We start from the raw sequence: 17,369 nt of genomic DNA, 5'->3' as shown, positions 1-17,369 counted from the left end.
TGGGGTTGAGGAAGTGGGAGGCTGGAGAGCAGATTGTCACAGTTTAAGTTGTCCAAAGATGGGTACGTGAATGGGATAGGCTCAGAGGGGTTGGGGGGTTGGGGTGACAACTCAGTACAGGCTTGTTGGGACATACGGCCAGTGGCCATGCTGTGTGACCCCTGACCCAATGATGCACGGGGTCGTGGGTTCATCTGATGCTGTGAACTGCCCCCTTAGCGTGTGGGTGAGGGGTACAATCCATGGAGGGGGTAGGATTTGGAATCTAAATTAGGATGGGGTGCAAACAGGTCGGTTTGGGTCAGTTGGGCTGTAAAGCCTTTTCTCCGCCCCCCGTCACTGAATCTCTAACTGTTGGGGGCTGGGGGAAGAGGGAGCTCAGTCGGGGGGTCAGTCCCGCGTGTGGATCTGCTGGTGCCTCAGCAGGTTGGAGGACTCCGTGAAGCCCTTGCCGCACTCAGCGCAGACGAAGGGCTTGAGGCCGGTGTGGGCGGGCAGGTGCCGCCGCAGGTGGGACGACTGCGAGAACTCCAGGCCACAGACGGGACAGGCAAAGGGCCGCTCGCCGGTGTGGACCCGCTGGTGCCGCAGGAGGCTGGAGGAGTGGGTGAAGCCCTTGCCGCACTCGGGGCAGGTGAAGGGCCGCTCGCCGGTGTGGACCCGCCGGTGCTGGCTGAGGTGGGAGAGGCGGGTGAAGCCCTTGCCGCAGTCGGGGCAGGAGTAGGGGCTCTCGCCCGTGTGGACGGTGCGGTGGGCCAGCAGGCTGGACGACTGGGTGTAGCCCTTGCCGCAGACGGGGCAGGTGAAGGGCTTCTCGCCGGTGTGGACGAGCCGGTGCCGCCGCAGGCCGGAGGTGCGGGCGAAGCCCTTGCCGCAGACGGGGCAGGCGTGGGGCCGCTCCCCGCTGTGGACGCCCCGGTGCTGGGCCAGGTCCCGGGGGCTGCGGAAGCTCCTGCGGCAATCGGGACAGCTGTGGAGACGCCCCCCGTCCCCAGCAGGCCCTTTCGCCCGCCCCACACAGTTGGGGCATTCCTTGCCTCTGGGGTCTCTGCCGCACCGGGGGCACGGGGAGGGGGCGGAGGCATGCAGCCGCAAGTGTTCCTTCAGGTGCTGGGCTGTCTTGAAGGCCTTGCCGCAGCGAGTGCAGAGGAAGGGCCGCTCGCCAGTGTGGACCCGCTGGTGGGCCAGCAGGTTGCCAGATCGGGTGAAGCCCTTGCCGCATTCGGCGCAGGTGAAGGGCGTCTCGCCGGTGTGGATGCGCCGGTGCGCCTCCAGCAGCCTGGGGTACAGCCAGGACTCTCCGCACACCTCACACTGGTAGGTCTCCGGCCGGGCGTGCTCGCGGGCGTGGGCCTCCACCTCCTCCAGGCGGCTGAAGCTCAGCCCGCACACCGAGCAGATGTGGTTCTCCCCCTCCGCCGGGCCCTCCTCCTCCGGCGCACTCTGCTTCCCGCTCTCACTGTCCATTGCCGAGGTTCTCCGTTCCCGGGGATCAGGTCCACCACTCTGCCGTCAGAACGCCGGGATCCCCAGCCTGCATATGGCTCTTCGCCCGAGCCCTGTGTGTATGTAGAGAAAGGGCTTAATGAGTGTGTCTATGTCGAGAGAGGGCTTAAACCGCCGTAATTGTAATAGGAACGTGCTCGTTCTATCACTGGAAGGTTGGAGAGGGACAAGAGAGATTTCCCAGGGTGTTGCCCTTCACTTCTAAGAGAGCCAGAACCTCAACGACTCGGAAAACTATGGCGGCTGGAGTCGGGGCTTTATACTTTGGCTGTAGGTCGGGTCAACCATGCCGAACAGGTCAAAGGGTAGAGGACAGACTAAGATTGGTCCACCGACCCTCCAGGTTTGGGGGTTCTGCTCAGGGCTATCAATCCCGACTGGTCAGACAAAATTGTTACAGAGACCGCCATCCCCTCGGGGGGCGCGGGAAATCCCGGACAGCCGGTCGCCACTGCGCATGCCCGCACGGACAGTAGCCCCGCCCCTCGCGGCTGCCAATCAGCCCGCCGCGCGCCTGCGCGTTGCCCGCCCCGAGCTCTCCTCTGGCCCAGCGGCGCTGGCGGGGGCGGTCACGGGTGAGGGCGACGGGGTGGTGGGTGCGGCGGCTCCTCACCGGACAGGTGGCAGGTGTCGAAGGAGGGCTGGGGGTGAGGGAAGGGGCAGCGATCCCGGGATAGTGCCTACCCGACGCTCCCGGTGCCGAGCGAGGCCTCTTCAAGCTGACCGCGGCTCCCGCTCACGTGACCCCCGGCGACACGCCGGGCGGACGGCGTCACGTGACTAAACAGAGCGCTTCCTCCCGCTAGGGGAGCCCCCCCCCCTACAGTCGACCAATCGGATCTGGCTCACCCTGGGATACGGCTGCCGACCAATCACCGCTGCCGCCAGCAAAGTCCCGCCTCCATCTGTGAGCTTCACCAATAAGGCAGAGTCGCAGAGGTTGAGGTGACGTGTCAACGAGCTGTGAGCCAAAGATACGACCAATGGCAATCCCGGCTGGCTAGTTGTCTCCAGTACGATAATCTTCCAACCAAAGAGCAGCAATGTGTACCGCCCCCTTTTCCTGCTGGGCAATCAGTCTCCGGCCATTCAGAGCACAATCACACTCATCGTCTTGACCAATAGACAATTTCCTTAACCACTGCTCCTTGGGTGGGGGCGCCTGCTTCGCTCCAGGAAATTAGCCCCAGCCTCTCCATTCACAGCCATGAGACAGGAGCTGAATTCGGACATTTAACTTATCAAACCTGTTCCATGGCTAATAAATTGTCCTCCCCGTCCTCCAGTACCCGTTATGTTCGAGCAACGCAGGAAATCTGCGCACACACTGCTACAGGATCACAGCCAGTCAGGCAGCACTTATGAAGAGGAATAGAGAGTCGACCTTTCGGGTCTTTACCCTTTATCAGGGCTGAGAAGGGTCAGAACCAGGAAAGTTTCGAGAGGGGGGAGCAGGAGGAATGGAAGCTGGCATGTAATAAGTAAAAACAGGTGGGGGGTGTTATAAGAAACAGGGAGGTAATAGGTGGAATTGGAAAATGGCTGAAGAAGGAGGGATCTAATAGACCAAAGAGGAGAGGAACCAGAGAGAGGTGATAGGCATATGAGGGTAGGGGAGCAGAAGAAAGAGGCAAGAGAGTAACCAGAGTGGGGAATTAAATAAAAAGATGAAGGGCGTGGGGAACAGAAGTTAGAGAAATTAACGTTCATGTCATCAGGTTGGAGGCTACCTGGACAAATATGACATGCTCCTCCAGCCTGAGTTTGGCCTCATTGCGGTGACCACGGACAAACATGGGAAGTTGAATTGGAATGAATTGCCACTGGGACTGTGTGATGGGACGGTCTGGAGGGAGTTTCACTCTGTGTCTGACCCCGGGAGTGCGTGATGGGACGGTGTGGAGGGAGCTTCACTCTGTGTCTGACCCCGGGAGTGTGTGATGGGACGGTGTGGAGGGAGTTTCACTCTGTGTCTGACCCCGGGAGTGTGTGATGGGACGGCGTGGAGGGAGCTTCACTCTGTGTCTGACCCCGGGAGTGTGTGATGGGACGGTGTGGAGGGAGCTTCACTCTGTGTCTGACCCCGGGAGTGTGTGATGGGACGGTGTGGAGGGAGCTTCACTCTGTGTCTGACCCCGGGGGTGTGTGATGGGACGGTGTGGAGGGAGCTTCATTCTGGATTAACTCTCTCACCACTGATTCTGTTCTGCAGCTCCTGCTGTTTGTGATGACAAGGATTAACGGTGTAACCCTCACTGACAGTTTGTAATGAGTTAGTTCTTACTATGAATACTAACTAACAAGATAACTCGACAATGCATGGGAATAACAACGAAAGGGTTATTATCAATAAATAAATGCTTCTACAATAGATATGATTAAGATTAACACAAAAAACATAAGTTTGTATGTTCCTTTAAGGGAAAATAATCCAATTACCTGTATGAATACTGAGACACCCATACAAATTTACCATTCAGCATAAATAATTCAGCTCACACCAGTATAAACTTAGATTAAAATTGTATTGACAAAATATTTAAAACTATAACAATGAAAATAAAGGAAAGGAGTCATTTATATACGTTTATATTGCACACTAACCGTTGGAGCTCCATTGTCACATAATCAATCCAGTTTGATTATTCACCCACAGTACCAAAATGATTCTGCACTGAAGAGCTGGTCCCAGCACAAAGAAATATCCACATGGCATCCCAGGAAAAAGGCAACGAGCTTCCTGCGCTGTTGTGTGCTACTGGAGATGGTTAGCAATGCTGTGGAGGTTGACTTAGGTTATGACAGGAAATTGATAGGAGAGCTGGGCCTAGAAGTGGCAGATGTGAAGTGTCCAATGATACCCTTTGGAAGGTTTTGACCTTGACAGAAGAGTACAGTGAAATTGGCAGGATTCTTAGGAAAGATGTGGAAGATTTAGAGAGTGTGCAGAGGAACTTGGCCAGGGTTGGAGAGCATGTCTTGTGAGACAGACAAACATACTTTATTGATCTCGAGGGAAAATGGGTTTCATTACATTCGCACCAACCAAGCATAGTGCAGAAATATAGCAAAATAAAACCATAAATAATTAAATAATAATAAGTAAATTATGCCAAGTGGAAATGTCAAGCAAGCTATGGATTTTATCTCCGGAGCAAAGGAGGATGAGAGGCAACTTGATAGAGAGGCAAGAGGCATAGATAGAGTGGACAGAAAGACACTTTTTCCCCAGGAGAGAAGCAGCTTAAAATGTGCCCCTTATGTACGAAGCATAATTTGAAGGTGATTGGAGGGAAGTACAGTGGAGATGTTGGATGTGGGCATTTCACACAGAGAGTGGTGGGTGTGTGGACTGCACTGCCAGAGCGGTGGTGGAGCCAGATATATTGGGGAGATTTTAGAGGCTCAGACAGCAAGAGGAATGAACGGACAATAGAGGGTTAAGTGGGAGGGTGGGGTCAGATTGGCCTGAGGGGTAGATCTGATTTATTGACATTGAAAGACAGCCTAGAATTTTGCACACCTACCATAACTAACATTCACAAAATGCCACACGAGATACGGTCCCCAGCTATGCCAGCAACCAACACTGGTCCCACCTTCCGATTCCCAGAGTATCCTGGCCTGCAGCGTAGCAGAAAGTCGTGTATTGTCACTGGGTCCAAATCCCAACACTCGAGTCTTCTCATCGCCTCACAGGAAGGCTGTGGTGGAGATGGTGACCAGATGCTGCCCGGTTTGGAGGGCAGCAGCTAGAAACGGGAGGCTGGACAAACTTGGGTAACTTTCTCTGAAGCAGGGAAAGTTCATACAGGCAGAGGGTCTGTGTGACGGTATACTTTGGACAGAATGTGAGGAACATGCTACAACATGACGAGGCAGAGGCTGGTACAGTAAGGACATTTAAAAGACTCAAACAGCAACTTTGTCAACAGAGGAACAAAGGGTTATGTGGGAGGGAAGTGTTAGATTAAAACACCAGTACAACATTCTGGGCCAGAGGGCCTGTACTGTTCCCTGTCCCAATGTTTCAAATCAACAGACAAGGAATTTTAAAGAACACTAATTTATTTTTTTTACAACAGCATTAAAATACGGCTCAGAATTTCACCACTTCCCATATCTACATTAACAAATCGACACAGTAGATACAGCCCAGCTCTAATCCAACGGCAACGTCCACAACCACAACTCCTCTCCCACCCTCCGAGTCCCACAGTGTCCCAGCCTGGAACACATCAGCCAAGTGTGTATCGTCACCGAGTCCCAATCCTACAACAGATCTCATCCCTCCACACTGTCCCATCTCACACTCCCGGGGTCAGACACAGAGTGAAACTCCCTCCACACCGTCCCATCACACACTCCCGGGGTCAGACACAGAGTGAATCTCCCTCCACACCGTCTCATCACACACTCCCGGGGTCATCCCTTCACAGGAGGGGTGTGGAGGATCTGTGTGGGTAGGAGAGACAGAGCTACAGGGACAGCTTGGAAAAACTTGGGTTACATTGTCCGGAGTGGCAGAGGCTGAAGGGGGACCTGATTGAAGTTCACAGGATTTTGAGGAAGACAGATGGAGCAGACAGTCAGAATCCTTTTACCAGGGAGACACGTCTCAGACTAGAGGGTTTGGAGATGAGGTGAGAGGCAGTAAGTTTAATAGAGATAGGAAAACATAGAAAACCTACAGCACAATACAGGCCCTTCGGCCCACAAAGTTGTGCCGAACATGTCCCTGCCCTAGAAATTATTAGGGTTACCCATAGCCCTAAAAAAAAGAGAAAAGTCTCTTAAAAGACCCTATTGTATCCGCCTCCACCCCCATTGCCGGCATCCTGTTCCACACACTCACCACTCTCTGAGTAAAAAACTTACCCGACATCTCCTCTGTACCTATCCCCCAGCACCTTAAACCCGTGTCCTCTTGTGGCAACCATTTCAGCCCTGGGGAAAAGCCTCTGACTATTCACATGATCAATTCCTCTCATCATCTTATACACCTCTATCAGGTGACCTCTCATCCTCCGTCGCTCCAAGAAGAAAAGGCCAAGTTCACTCAACCTTTTCTCATAAGGCATGCTCCCCAATCCAGGCAACATCCTTGTAAATCTCCTCTGCACCCTTTCTATGGTTTCCACATCCTTCCTGTAGTGAGGCGACCAGAACTGAGCACAGTACTCCAAGTGGGGTCTGACCAGGGTCCTATATAGCTGCAACATTACCTCTCAGCTCCTAAATTCAATCCCACGATTAACAAAGGCCAATACACCGTACACTTTCTTAACCACAGTGTCAACCTGTGCAGCTGCTTTGAGTGTCCTATGGACTTGGACCCCAAGATCCCTCTGATCCTCCACACTGCCAAGAGTCTTACCATTAATACTATATTCTGCCATTATATTTGACTTACCAAAATGAACCACCTCACAATTATCTGGGTTGAATTCCATCTGCCACTTCTCAACCCAGTTTTGCACCCTATCAATATCCCGTTGTAACCTCTGACAGCCTCCACACTATCCACAACACCCCCAACCTTTGTGCCATCAGCAAATTTACTAACCCATCCCTCCACTTCCTCATCCAGGCTATTTATAAAAATCATAGAGTTACGGTCCCAGAACAGATCCCTGAGGCACTCCACTGCTGACCGACCTCCATGCAGAATATGACCCGTCTACAACCACTCTTTGCCTTCTGTGGGCAAGCCAGTTCTGGATCCACAAAGCAATGTGCCCTTGGATCCCATGCCTCCTTATTTTCTCAATAAGCCTTGCATAGGATACCTTATCAAATGCCTTGCTGAAATCCATATACACTACATCTACTGCTCTTCCTTCATCAATGTGTTTACTCACATACTCAAAAAATTCTATTAGGCTCGTATGACACGATCTGTTTTTGACAAAGCCATGCTGACTATTCCTAATCATATTATACCTCTCCAAATGTTCATAAATCCTGCCTCTCAGGATCTTCTCCATCAACTTACCAAACACTGGGGTAAGACTCACTGGTCTATAATTTCCTGGGCTATCTCTACTCCCTTTCTTGAATAAGCGAACAACATCTGCAACTCTCCAATCCTCTGGAACCTCTCCTGTCCCCATTGATGATGCAAAGATCATCGCCAGAGGCTCAGCAAACTCCTCCCTCGCATTCCACAGAAGCCTGAGGTACATCTCATCCGGTCTCGGCAATTTATCCAACTTGATGCTTTCCAGAAGCTCCAGGACATCCTCTTTCTTAATATCTACACGCTCAAGCTTTTCAGTCTGCTGCAAGTCATCACTACAATCACCCAGATCCTTTTCCATTGTGAATACTGAAGTAAAGTATTCGTTAAGTACCTCTGCTATTTCCTCCGGTCCCATAAACATTTCCCCACCTGATTGGTCCTATTCTTTCACATCTTATCCTCTTGCTCTTCATATACTTGTAGAATGCCTTGGGGTTTTCCTTAATCCTGTCCATCTTCTCATGGCCCCTTCTGACTCTCCTAATTTCCTTCTTAAACTCCGTCCTGGTAGCCTTATAATCTTCTAGATCTCTAACATTACCTAGCTCTCTGAACCTTTTGTAAGCTTTTCTTTTCTTCTTGACTAGATTTATTACAGCCTTTGTACACCACGGTTCCTGTACCCTACCATAACTTCCCTGTCTCATTGGAACGTACCTATGCAGAACTCCTCACAAATATCCCCTGAATATTAGCCACATTTCTTCTGTACTTTTCCCTGAGAACATCGGTTTTTAATTTAAGCTTCCATTTTCCCCTTACTCCAATTAAATGCTTTTCTAAACTTGAATGTTCATATCTCTCTCCAATGCTATTGTAAAGGAGATAGAATTATGATCACTATCTCCAAAATGTTCTCCCACTGAAAGATCTGATACCTGACCAGGTTCATTTCCCAATTCCAAATCAAGTACAGTCTCTCCTCTTGTAGGCTTATCTACATATTGTGTCAAGAAGCCTTCCAGAACACACCTAACAAACTCCACCCCATCTAAACCCCTTACTCTAGGGAGATGCCAATTGATATTTGGGGAATTAAAATCTCCCATCACGACAACTCTGTTATTATTATCACCTTTCCAGGACGTTCCCCTATCTGCTCCTCGATATCCCTGTTACTATTGGACGGCCTATAAAAAACACCCAGTATTGACCCCTTCCTGTTCCTAACCTCCACCCACAGAGACTCTGTAGACGATCCCTCCATAGTGTCCACCTTTTCTGTAGCCGTGACACTATCTCTGATCAACAGTGCCACGCCCCCACCTCTTTCGCCTCCCTTCCTGTCCTTTCTGAAACATCTAAAACCCAGCACTCGAAGTAACCAATCCTGTCCCTGAGCCATCCAAGTCTCTGTAATGGCCACCACATCATATCTCCAAGTACTGATCCACGCTCTAAGCTCATCCACTTTGTTCATAATGCGTTAAAACAGACACATCTCAAACTGTCGATCTGAGCGTATCCTTTCTCTATCACCTGCCTATCCTCCCTCTCACACTGTCTAGCTTTCTCTATCTGTGAGCCAACCTCCTCTTCCCCGGTCTCTTCAGTTCAGTTCTCACCCCCCAACAATTCCAGTTTAAACTTTCCCTAGTAGCCTTAGCAAAACTCTCTGCCAGGATATCGGTCCCCCAGGATTCAAGTGCAACCCGTCCTTTCTGTACAGGTCACACCTGACCCAAAAGAGGTCCCAATGATCCAGAAATCGGAATCCCTGCCCCCTGCTCCAATCCCTCAGCCACACATTTATCCTCCAGCTCATCCTATTCCTATTCCCACTGTCACGTGACACAGGCAGTAATCCTGAGATTACTACCTTTGCGGTCCTGCTTCTCAACTTCCTTCCTAACTCCCTGTACCCTTTTTTCAGGACCTCTTCCCTTTTCCTACTTATGTCATTGGTACCAAAATGTACCATGACCTCTGGCTGTTCTCCCTCCCACTGCAGGATATCTTGGACACGATCTGAAACATCCTGGACGCTGGGAGGCAAACGACCATCCCAGTTTCTTTCCTACATCCACAGAATCTCCTGTTTGACCCCCTAACTATAAAGTCCACTATCACTACTGCCTTCCCCTTCCCTTTCCTACCCTTCTGAGCCACAGGGCCAGACTCTGTGCCAGAGGCACGGCCACTGTCGCTTCCCTCAGGTAGGCTGTCCCCCCCAACAGTTCTGAAACGGGAGTACTTATTGTCAAGAGGTAAAGCCGCAGGGGTATTCTCTAGTACCTGACTCTTCCCCTTCGCCCCCCCCCCCCCCCCGACGGTGATCCACTTGTCTGCCTCCCGTGGCCCCGGTGTGACCACCTGCCTGTAACTCCTCTCTATCACCTCCTCGCTCTCCCTGACCAGGCGAAGGTTATCGAGCTGCATCTTCAGCTCGACACACCTGGTGCAGATATGGCCGACCGGGAGTCTGAGAGACTCCAGGACCTCCCACATCTGACACCAAGCACAGAACACCGGCCTCACACACATACTACTTCTTTTCCGCAAATAACACAGGTAAACCTACCTCACCTCGTCCTGTTACCGCCTAACCCGTTGAGCCAAAGCCCTTTCACTCTGCTGCCCGCTTCTTTTTAAGCCTTTCGTGCTCTACTGGCTGACGTCACGCATCTGTGCAGTCTTGCCTCTCTTTTACCCCGAGTAGTAAAACCGCCTTTGCTCCAGAAATCTGCCGTTCACTCGCAGCCTTCTTGCTCCGGATCAAAAACCGTTGTTGGAGGCAAATTGATTTTTCCTTCCATAGTCAATCATGGGTTCCGGGGATATACTGCCAATGTGTTGCTGAGGTGGGTATGACGGAGGAGTTTAAGACCATTAAGGTGGCACACCGATGTGAAGGGAAGGGTGTGATCTGGACATTGTATAGGCAGAAGGGATTAGGTGTTAGTACAGCATTGTGGGCCGAAGGGCCTGAACCGACTATATTTACACTGACCCGTCTCTCCCCCCACAAAGTTCACTGCCAGAGGTCCACATCCACTCATCTGCCATGGGTAACTCAGTTACAGTTGCATTATATCCCCATCAACAACCCCCAACTGCCCGAGATTCTATCCCTAACATAGGACGCAACCAGAACAGAGACACACATGCAGATGGAGACTGTGGGTGGGATAAGTGCGCTAGTGGGACCCTCCACCAATTGGGATGGGTAGACTGACACTATCCCATGACGATCTGCGGCAGTTCCAGAACTGTGATGGCCACAGAGCATATTCCCACAGATGCGGAAGGTGAGGGGCTCCTCCCCAGTGTGGATCTCCTGGGAGTCCAGGGAAGAGTTGATGAGGGCCCTGCTGCACTTGGGGCAGGAGAAGGGCCGCTCGCTGGTGTGGGTGTGCCAGCAGGTACGAGGAACGAGTCAGGTGAAGCTTGTCTCCTTCTTGTGAACCTGCCGGTGCCTCCACAGGTAGGAATAGCGGACGAAGGCCTTCCCGCAGACGGTGCAGTAGTAGTTCCTCTCCCCGGTGTGGATCACGAGGTGCTGCTTCAGGTACCGGGGTCTTTTGAAGACCTTGCCACACTCGGGGCAGGGGTAGGGGCGCTCCTCGGTGTGGACATGTTGGTGCTGCCGCAAGGTGCAGGTGGTACTGAAGCTCATCCCGCAGTCGGGGCAAGTGTGGGGCTTCTCCCCCGTGTGCGACCGCTGATGGCTGTGGAGCTGTGACAACCCGGCGAAGCTCTTCCCGCAGAAGGGGCAGGCGAAGGGCTTCTCCCCAGTGTGAACTCTCCGATGCTCCACAAGGTGGGCAGACTGAACAAAGGCTTTGCCACAGTCAGGGCAGGAAAAAGGCCGCTCACCAGTGTGGGTCCTTCGGTGCTGATGTAAGTGAGAGGAGTGAATGAAGCTCTTGCCGCACTCAAGGCAGGAGAAGGGGCGCTCGCCGGTGTGGGTGCGCCGGTGCACTACCAGGTGGGAGGAGTGGCCGTAGGCTTTTCCACACTCGGGGCAGGAGAAGGGCCGCTCGCCGGTGTGGCTGCGCAGGTGCGCCTGCAGGTAGGAGAAGCTGCTGAAGGCCTTGCCACACTCGGGGCAGGTGATGCTCTTCTCACCTGTGTGGATCTGCTGATGCTGAGAAGGGTCCTGGCCGCTCTTTAAGGCCTCGCTGCAGCCGTCACACCTGAAGGGCCCGATCTCGGTATTACCCAGCTGGTTGTGGCATAGCATGGACTGGTTAGGAAAAACCTTCCCACACAGCGTGCAGGACAACAGGCCCTCCCCAGAGGGTGCTCCCCCCAGCACACCCTCAGAGACAGGCATGTCCCTGAGGACGTCACAGGGCTCTCCTTCCATCGGTCGTTGTCTATGGTTTGTCAGATCCTGGCACTCCCAAGTCAGTCTGCAAGATCTTGGTGTGAATGTTTGGTTTCAACTTTCTTTGTTCTGTGCTCAGAGACACTGTCTGGATAGGGACATAGAAAGTGAGGCTTTCTCAGCAGTCTCTATACCTGAAAAGACATACAGAAGACTTCTAAATACGAGTTCATGGTGATTATTTTATAACTTGTCCCTGTAACTGTAACACATAATACTGTTTTACCACTCTATGTTGACACAATCTGTTGGAATAGCACACATACTAAATATTTTTCAAGATATTAACTGACAGCAATAAATCAAAACCTGTACCACTGTGCGAAAGTTCACAAATGGTTCTGACTCCCAAATCCAGGTCATTCTTTCACTAACTTCCTTGCAGCCCAACAAATGTATATATCTGTGCTCTGCTCAAAGGCATATTAGTCCGCAACATTTAAAAACAATACCACAGAGACTAAAAAGGTAATGATCTAAATTCAAACCATGCAGGGTAAATTGAATGAAGAATAATCAGCGGAGAGCCTGTGGCAAACTTGGGTTTCCGAACTTCGGTAGACTGCGGATGGCGGAGAAGTATCCCATGATGTACTGCGCGCCAGAAGCCGCTCTATCTCATTAGCCAGGGAGAGGCAAATTTACTACACTACGCATGCCCGAAGTTCGGGCCTCACCCCTTTGAGAATCCCCCCGGTCAGTGGACACGCCGTGGCTAAAGGTTCCCGCTCAGCAGCGGGGTGGAAGTCGCCAACGGCAACCAGTCAAGATGGGGAGAACCCCAGTTTGTACATCGGCCAGGCCGCGCAACCGGAAGGCAGGCGCCGCCGCTTCCGGTTGGCCGAACTGACCCCGCACGTGATCCCAGCGCCCGCCCTCTATTACGTCATTACAACCCGCCCCTCAGTTGGCAACTGATTAACAGGCTCTCTCGCCAATCCGGACGCCCGATGGGCGAAACGCTCGCAGCCAATAGGAAAGCCGGGTGGGCGTTACCAGCCCCGGCGGGGCAAACGTGCCTGGTGCCGATGTAATTAAATCGGGGGATCATTGCCACACGGACCGAGAAGCTGTAAAACGTACTTTTTGTTTTACAGTGCATGAGGACGAAAGAAAAGAATGCAGAATTTATTAAAAAAGTGCATTTCAGGCAAAAATAAGGTGCAAGGTCAAGGTCCACAATCTCAGTTGCCTAGCAACAGGCCAAGCTGTGTTTTACTCAGTTACCGTCAGAGCAGAAACTTGTAATACCACTTCGCCAAGTTCAGGGGCAGCTGCTTCCCTTCTACCACCAAACGACCACGCCGAATCGCCACCTCAGTACCGCAACAGTACATAGAAAATAGGAGCAGGAGAAGGCCCTTCAGCCCTTCGAGCCTGCCCCGCCTTTCCGGATGGTCATGGCTGATCATCCAACCCGCTTCGCGCTACAGCGGGCTTCGCTTTTTAAACTAATTGTGCTTTTCGTGGCAAAGAAAGTGCATCATTTACGCTCCTTCTGGAGAACGTTGCTTACCGGGTGCCATGTGCCCGCGATGGACGGTTTCCAAATGCTCCTGGACGCAAGAGTACCTGTGCATTTGACGTTAACAGAGTCACAAACCGCCCGTTGCACCGACACCTGGAATCGCCCCAATCCAGATGGTTCCAAAGGGGTTCCTTGTCCGCAAAGCCGCACAAAACAAAAGAAGACGTGAAGCCCACCTGATATGGTTTCTACAGACAGTTGTCTCCGCCTGCTCTTTAAGAACTAGCGTCCTTCACCGTCTGGCCTCTTCGCCGAGGTGCCTGGATGGTGAGACCTTTCTCCCTATCAGGGAGCAGATGCTTCCTGCTGACAAAGAAGTTTAAACAGTTTATTTTATTTTTAAACGATACACGTTTAAATTATTGAGAAGTTACCGAACCTGGGCCTCTGTACCTCCCTCTGAAATCGGATCCTCAGCTTCCTAACCGGAAGACCACAATCTGTGTGGATTGGTGATAACATATCCTCTTCGCTGACGATCAACACTGGCGCACCTCGGGGGGGGGGGGGTGTGTGCTTAGCCCACTGCTCTACTCTCTGTATACACAACTGTGTGGCTAGGCATAGCTCAAATATCATCTACGAATTTGCCGATGATACAACCGTTGTTGGTAGAATCTCAGGTGGTGACGAGAGGGCGGACAGGAGTGAGATATGCCAACTAGTGGAATGGTGCCGCAGCAACAACCTGGCACTCAACGTCAGTAAGACGAAAGAGCTGATTGTGGACTTCAGGAAGGGTAAGACGAAGGAGCTCATACCAATCCTCACAGAGGGATCAGAAGTGGAGAGAGTAAGCAGTTTCAAGTTCCTGGGTGTCAAGATCGCTGAGGATCTAACCTGGTCCCAACATATCGATTTTTATATAAAGAAGGCAAGACAGTGTCTATACTTTATTAGGAGTTTGAAGAGATTTGGTATGTCAACAAATACACTCAAAAACTTCTATAGATGTACCGTGGAGAGCATACTGTCTGGAATACTGGAAGAGTGGAATACTGTCTGGTATGGAGGGGCTACTGCACAGGACCGAAAGAAGCTACCGAGGGTTGTAAATCTAGTCAGCTCCATCTTAGGTACTATCCTACAAAGTACCCAGCACATCTTTAGGGAACGGTGTCTCAGAAAGACAGCGTCCATTATTAAGGACCTCCAGCACCCAGGGCATGCCCTTTTCTCACTGTTACCATCAGGGAGGAGGTACAGGAGCCTGAAGACACACACTCAGCGATTCAGGAACAGCTTCTTCCCCTCTGCCATCCGATTCCTAAATGGACATTGAACCCTTGAACACTACCTCACTTTTTAAATTTTTAATCGATTCAATATACATATAGTTTAATTGATTTACTTATTTAATAATTATTATTTTTCTTATTCTATATTGTGTATTGCATTGAACTGCTGCTGCTAAGTGAACAAATTTCACGACACATGCCGGAGATAATAAACCTGATTCTGATTCTGATGCTTAATATTCGCAGGGGATCTCTAATTTAGAAAAGAGTTCCGAATTACCAAAGATTTACAAACTACAAAGGATTTCCAATCACAGATACAATTCTTACAAACTAAGAGAACATTCCAATGACGAGTCGTCATCGCAGATATCGAAGGCTGAGTTTGAATAAAGTCTAGTTCCGTTTTTCCAGCATCCCACCTTCCTGCCATTCCCAACACTCCTCAATGTGCTCTAATAGTTAAACTATTTTCGACTATTTGACATCGTCTGGAAAGGTGGAATACTGCAAGTTAATTTCACTGTTCATTGGCGAGAGCGAAGGGGTGGGGGTACTACGTAGCCTTGGTTGTGGCAAGACTAGGCTGAGACCACGGGGTTACCTTTTGCAGCCGACCAGGAGAGGAGACATCGGGGCAGAGTGAGGGAGCTTCTGCTTGGCTACCAATCCGTACTTGGGTTGGCGGACCGCCCCTCCAGAGTTCGCTTGGTGCTGCCCTCTGGTGTTAACACAGCAGAAGAGCAAGCTGGACCCGGACAACTTCTACGGTCATGCTAATTCGTGGACTTGAGCTATATATTGTTTATTGGGGTCTGTGCGCCAGAGAAAGCAGCCACACATTTTTATTCCGTCTCATTCCCATTCTGATATGTCTATCCATGGCCTCCTCTACTGTCAAGATGAAACCATACTCACAATAGAACTGCCACTCACAAAGAGGGGCAGGAGACCCTCCAAGCCTCCTTCACCGTATCAGGAAATTTTATCCAGCAGTTTTCCTCGATTTCTCCCAGCTCAATCAAAACAGCTTCACTCTGTGTCTGACCCCGGGAGTGTGTGATGGGACGGTGTGGAGGGAGATTCACTCTGTGTCTGACCCCGGAAGAGCGTGATGGGACGGTGTGGATGGAGATTTACTCTGTGTCTGACCCCGGGAGTGTGTGATGGGACGGTGTGGAGGGAGGTTCACTCTGTGTCTGACCCCGGGAGTGTGTGATGGGACGGTGTGGAGGGAGTTTCACTCTGTGTCTGACCCCGGAAGTGCGAGATGGGACGGTGTGGATGGAGATTCACTCTGTGTCTGACCCCGGGAGTGTGTGATGGGACGGTGTGGAGGGAGATTCACTCTGTGTCTGACCCCGGGAGTGTGTGATGGGACGGTGTGGAGGGAGTTTCACTCTGTGTCTGACCCCAGGAGTGTGTGATGGGATGGTGTGGAGGGAGTTTCTCTCTGTGTCTGACCCCGGGAGTGTGTGAAGGGAGATTCACTCTGTGTCTGACCCCGGGAGTGTGGGATGGGACGGTGTGGAGGGAGTTTCACTCTGTGTCTGACCCCGGGAGTGGGTGATGGGACGGTGTGGAGGGAGATTCACTCTGTGACTGACTCCCGGGAGTGGGTGATGGGACGGTGTGGATGGAGATTCACTCTGTGTCTGACCCCGGGAGTGTGTGATGGGACGGTGTGGAGGGAGATTCACTCTGTGTCTGACCCCGGGAGTGTGTGATGGGACGGTGTGGAGGGAGTTTCACTCTGTGTCTGACCCCAGGAGTGTGTGATGGGATGGTGTGGAGGGAGTTTCTCTCTGTGTCTGACCCCAGGAGTGTGTGATGGGACGGTGTGGAGGGAGTTTCACTCTGTGTCTGACCCCGGGAGTGTGTGAAGGGAGATTCACTCTGTGTCTGACCCCGGGAGTGTGGGATGGGACGGTGTGGAGGGAGTTTCACTCTGTGTCTGACCCCGGGAGTGGGTGATGGGACGGTGTGGAGGGAGATTCACTCTGTGACTGACCCCCGGGAGTGTGTGATGGGACGGTATGGAGGGAGTTTCACTCTGTGTCTGACCCCGGGAGTGTGTGATGGGACGGTGTGGAGGGAGTTTCACTCTGTGACTGACTCCCGGGAGTGTGTGATGGGACGGTGTGGTGGGAGATTCACTCTGTGACTGACCCCCGGGAGTGTGTGATGGGACGGTGTGGAGGAAGCTTCACTCTGTGACTGACCCCCGGGAGTGTGTGATGGGACGGTGTGGAGGGAGTTTCACTCTGTGACTGACCCCCGGGAGTGTGTGATGGGACGGTGTGGAGGAAGCTTCACTCTGGATTTGCTGCCAGTAATTAACTTCTTCGCAAATTCTTTTTTGGGATTTCCACTCTTTGCAATTTTTGTACATCCCTTGGATGACGAAGTTTAAAGCTGCGCCAGTAAGTTTGCAGAGGTTGCAAGGGTTGGCGGTGTTGTCGGTTACATTGTGACATTGACAGGGTTCAGAGCTGGGCTGGGAAGTGGCAGCTGGAGTTCAATCTGCAAAAGTGTGGAGTATTGTCCCTCGTGAGAAGGGGGATTAAGTTTAAGAGGCGTGAAGTAATGTTACAACTTGATAAAAACTTTACTTCGCCGGTACTTGTGAAGCTCTCTCGGCCTTTGAGCGCGTCTACACAGAGCAGTCCCGCAGGAAAACAACACCCGCCGTTAATGTCCCCCACCACCCAGGCCTGGCTCTCTTCTCACTACTGCCATCAGGAA

At 51.7% G+C, this 17,369-nt stretch overlaps 1 protein-coding gene across 1 annotated transcript in view; it reads right to left on the bottom strand.

Moving 5' to 3' along the window:
• The window catches only part of LOC132381728 (zinc finger protein 729-like), a 39,603-nt gene extending 26,871 nt beyond the window's left edge, over positions 1-12,732 (bottom strand). The window contains exons 1-5 of the mRNA XM_059951301.1: positions 12,347-12,732; positions 10,916-11,992; positions 6,270-6,277; positions 2,356-2,529; positions 401-1,512 (exon numbers count right to left, since the gene is read on the bottom strand). Of these exons, the coding sequence (XP_059807284.1) occupies positions 401-1,512; positions 2,356-2,529; positions 6,270-6,277; positions 10,916-11,837 (2,216 nt within the window). The 5' untranslated portion in view covers positions 11,838-11,992; positions 12,347-12,732. The remainder of the gene's footprint in view (positions 1-400; positions 1,513-2,355; positions 2,530-6,269; positions 6,278-10,915; positions 11,993-12,346) is intronic.
• Positions 12,733-17,369: the final 4,637 nt, after the last annotated feature.

This window comes from Hypanus sabinus, chromosome 26, assembly GCF_030144855.1.
Source record: "Hypanus sabinus isolate sHypSab1 chromosome 26, sHypSab1.hap1, whole genome shotgun sequence".
NCBI classification, from domain to species: Eukaryota; Metazoa; Chordata; class Chondrichthyes; order Myliobatiformes; family Dasyatidae; genus Hypanus; species Hypanus sabinus.
The sequence above is the reverse complement of the archived record's forward strand: the minus strand, read 5'-3'. Positions and strand labels throughout refer to the sequence as shown.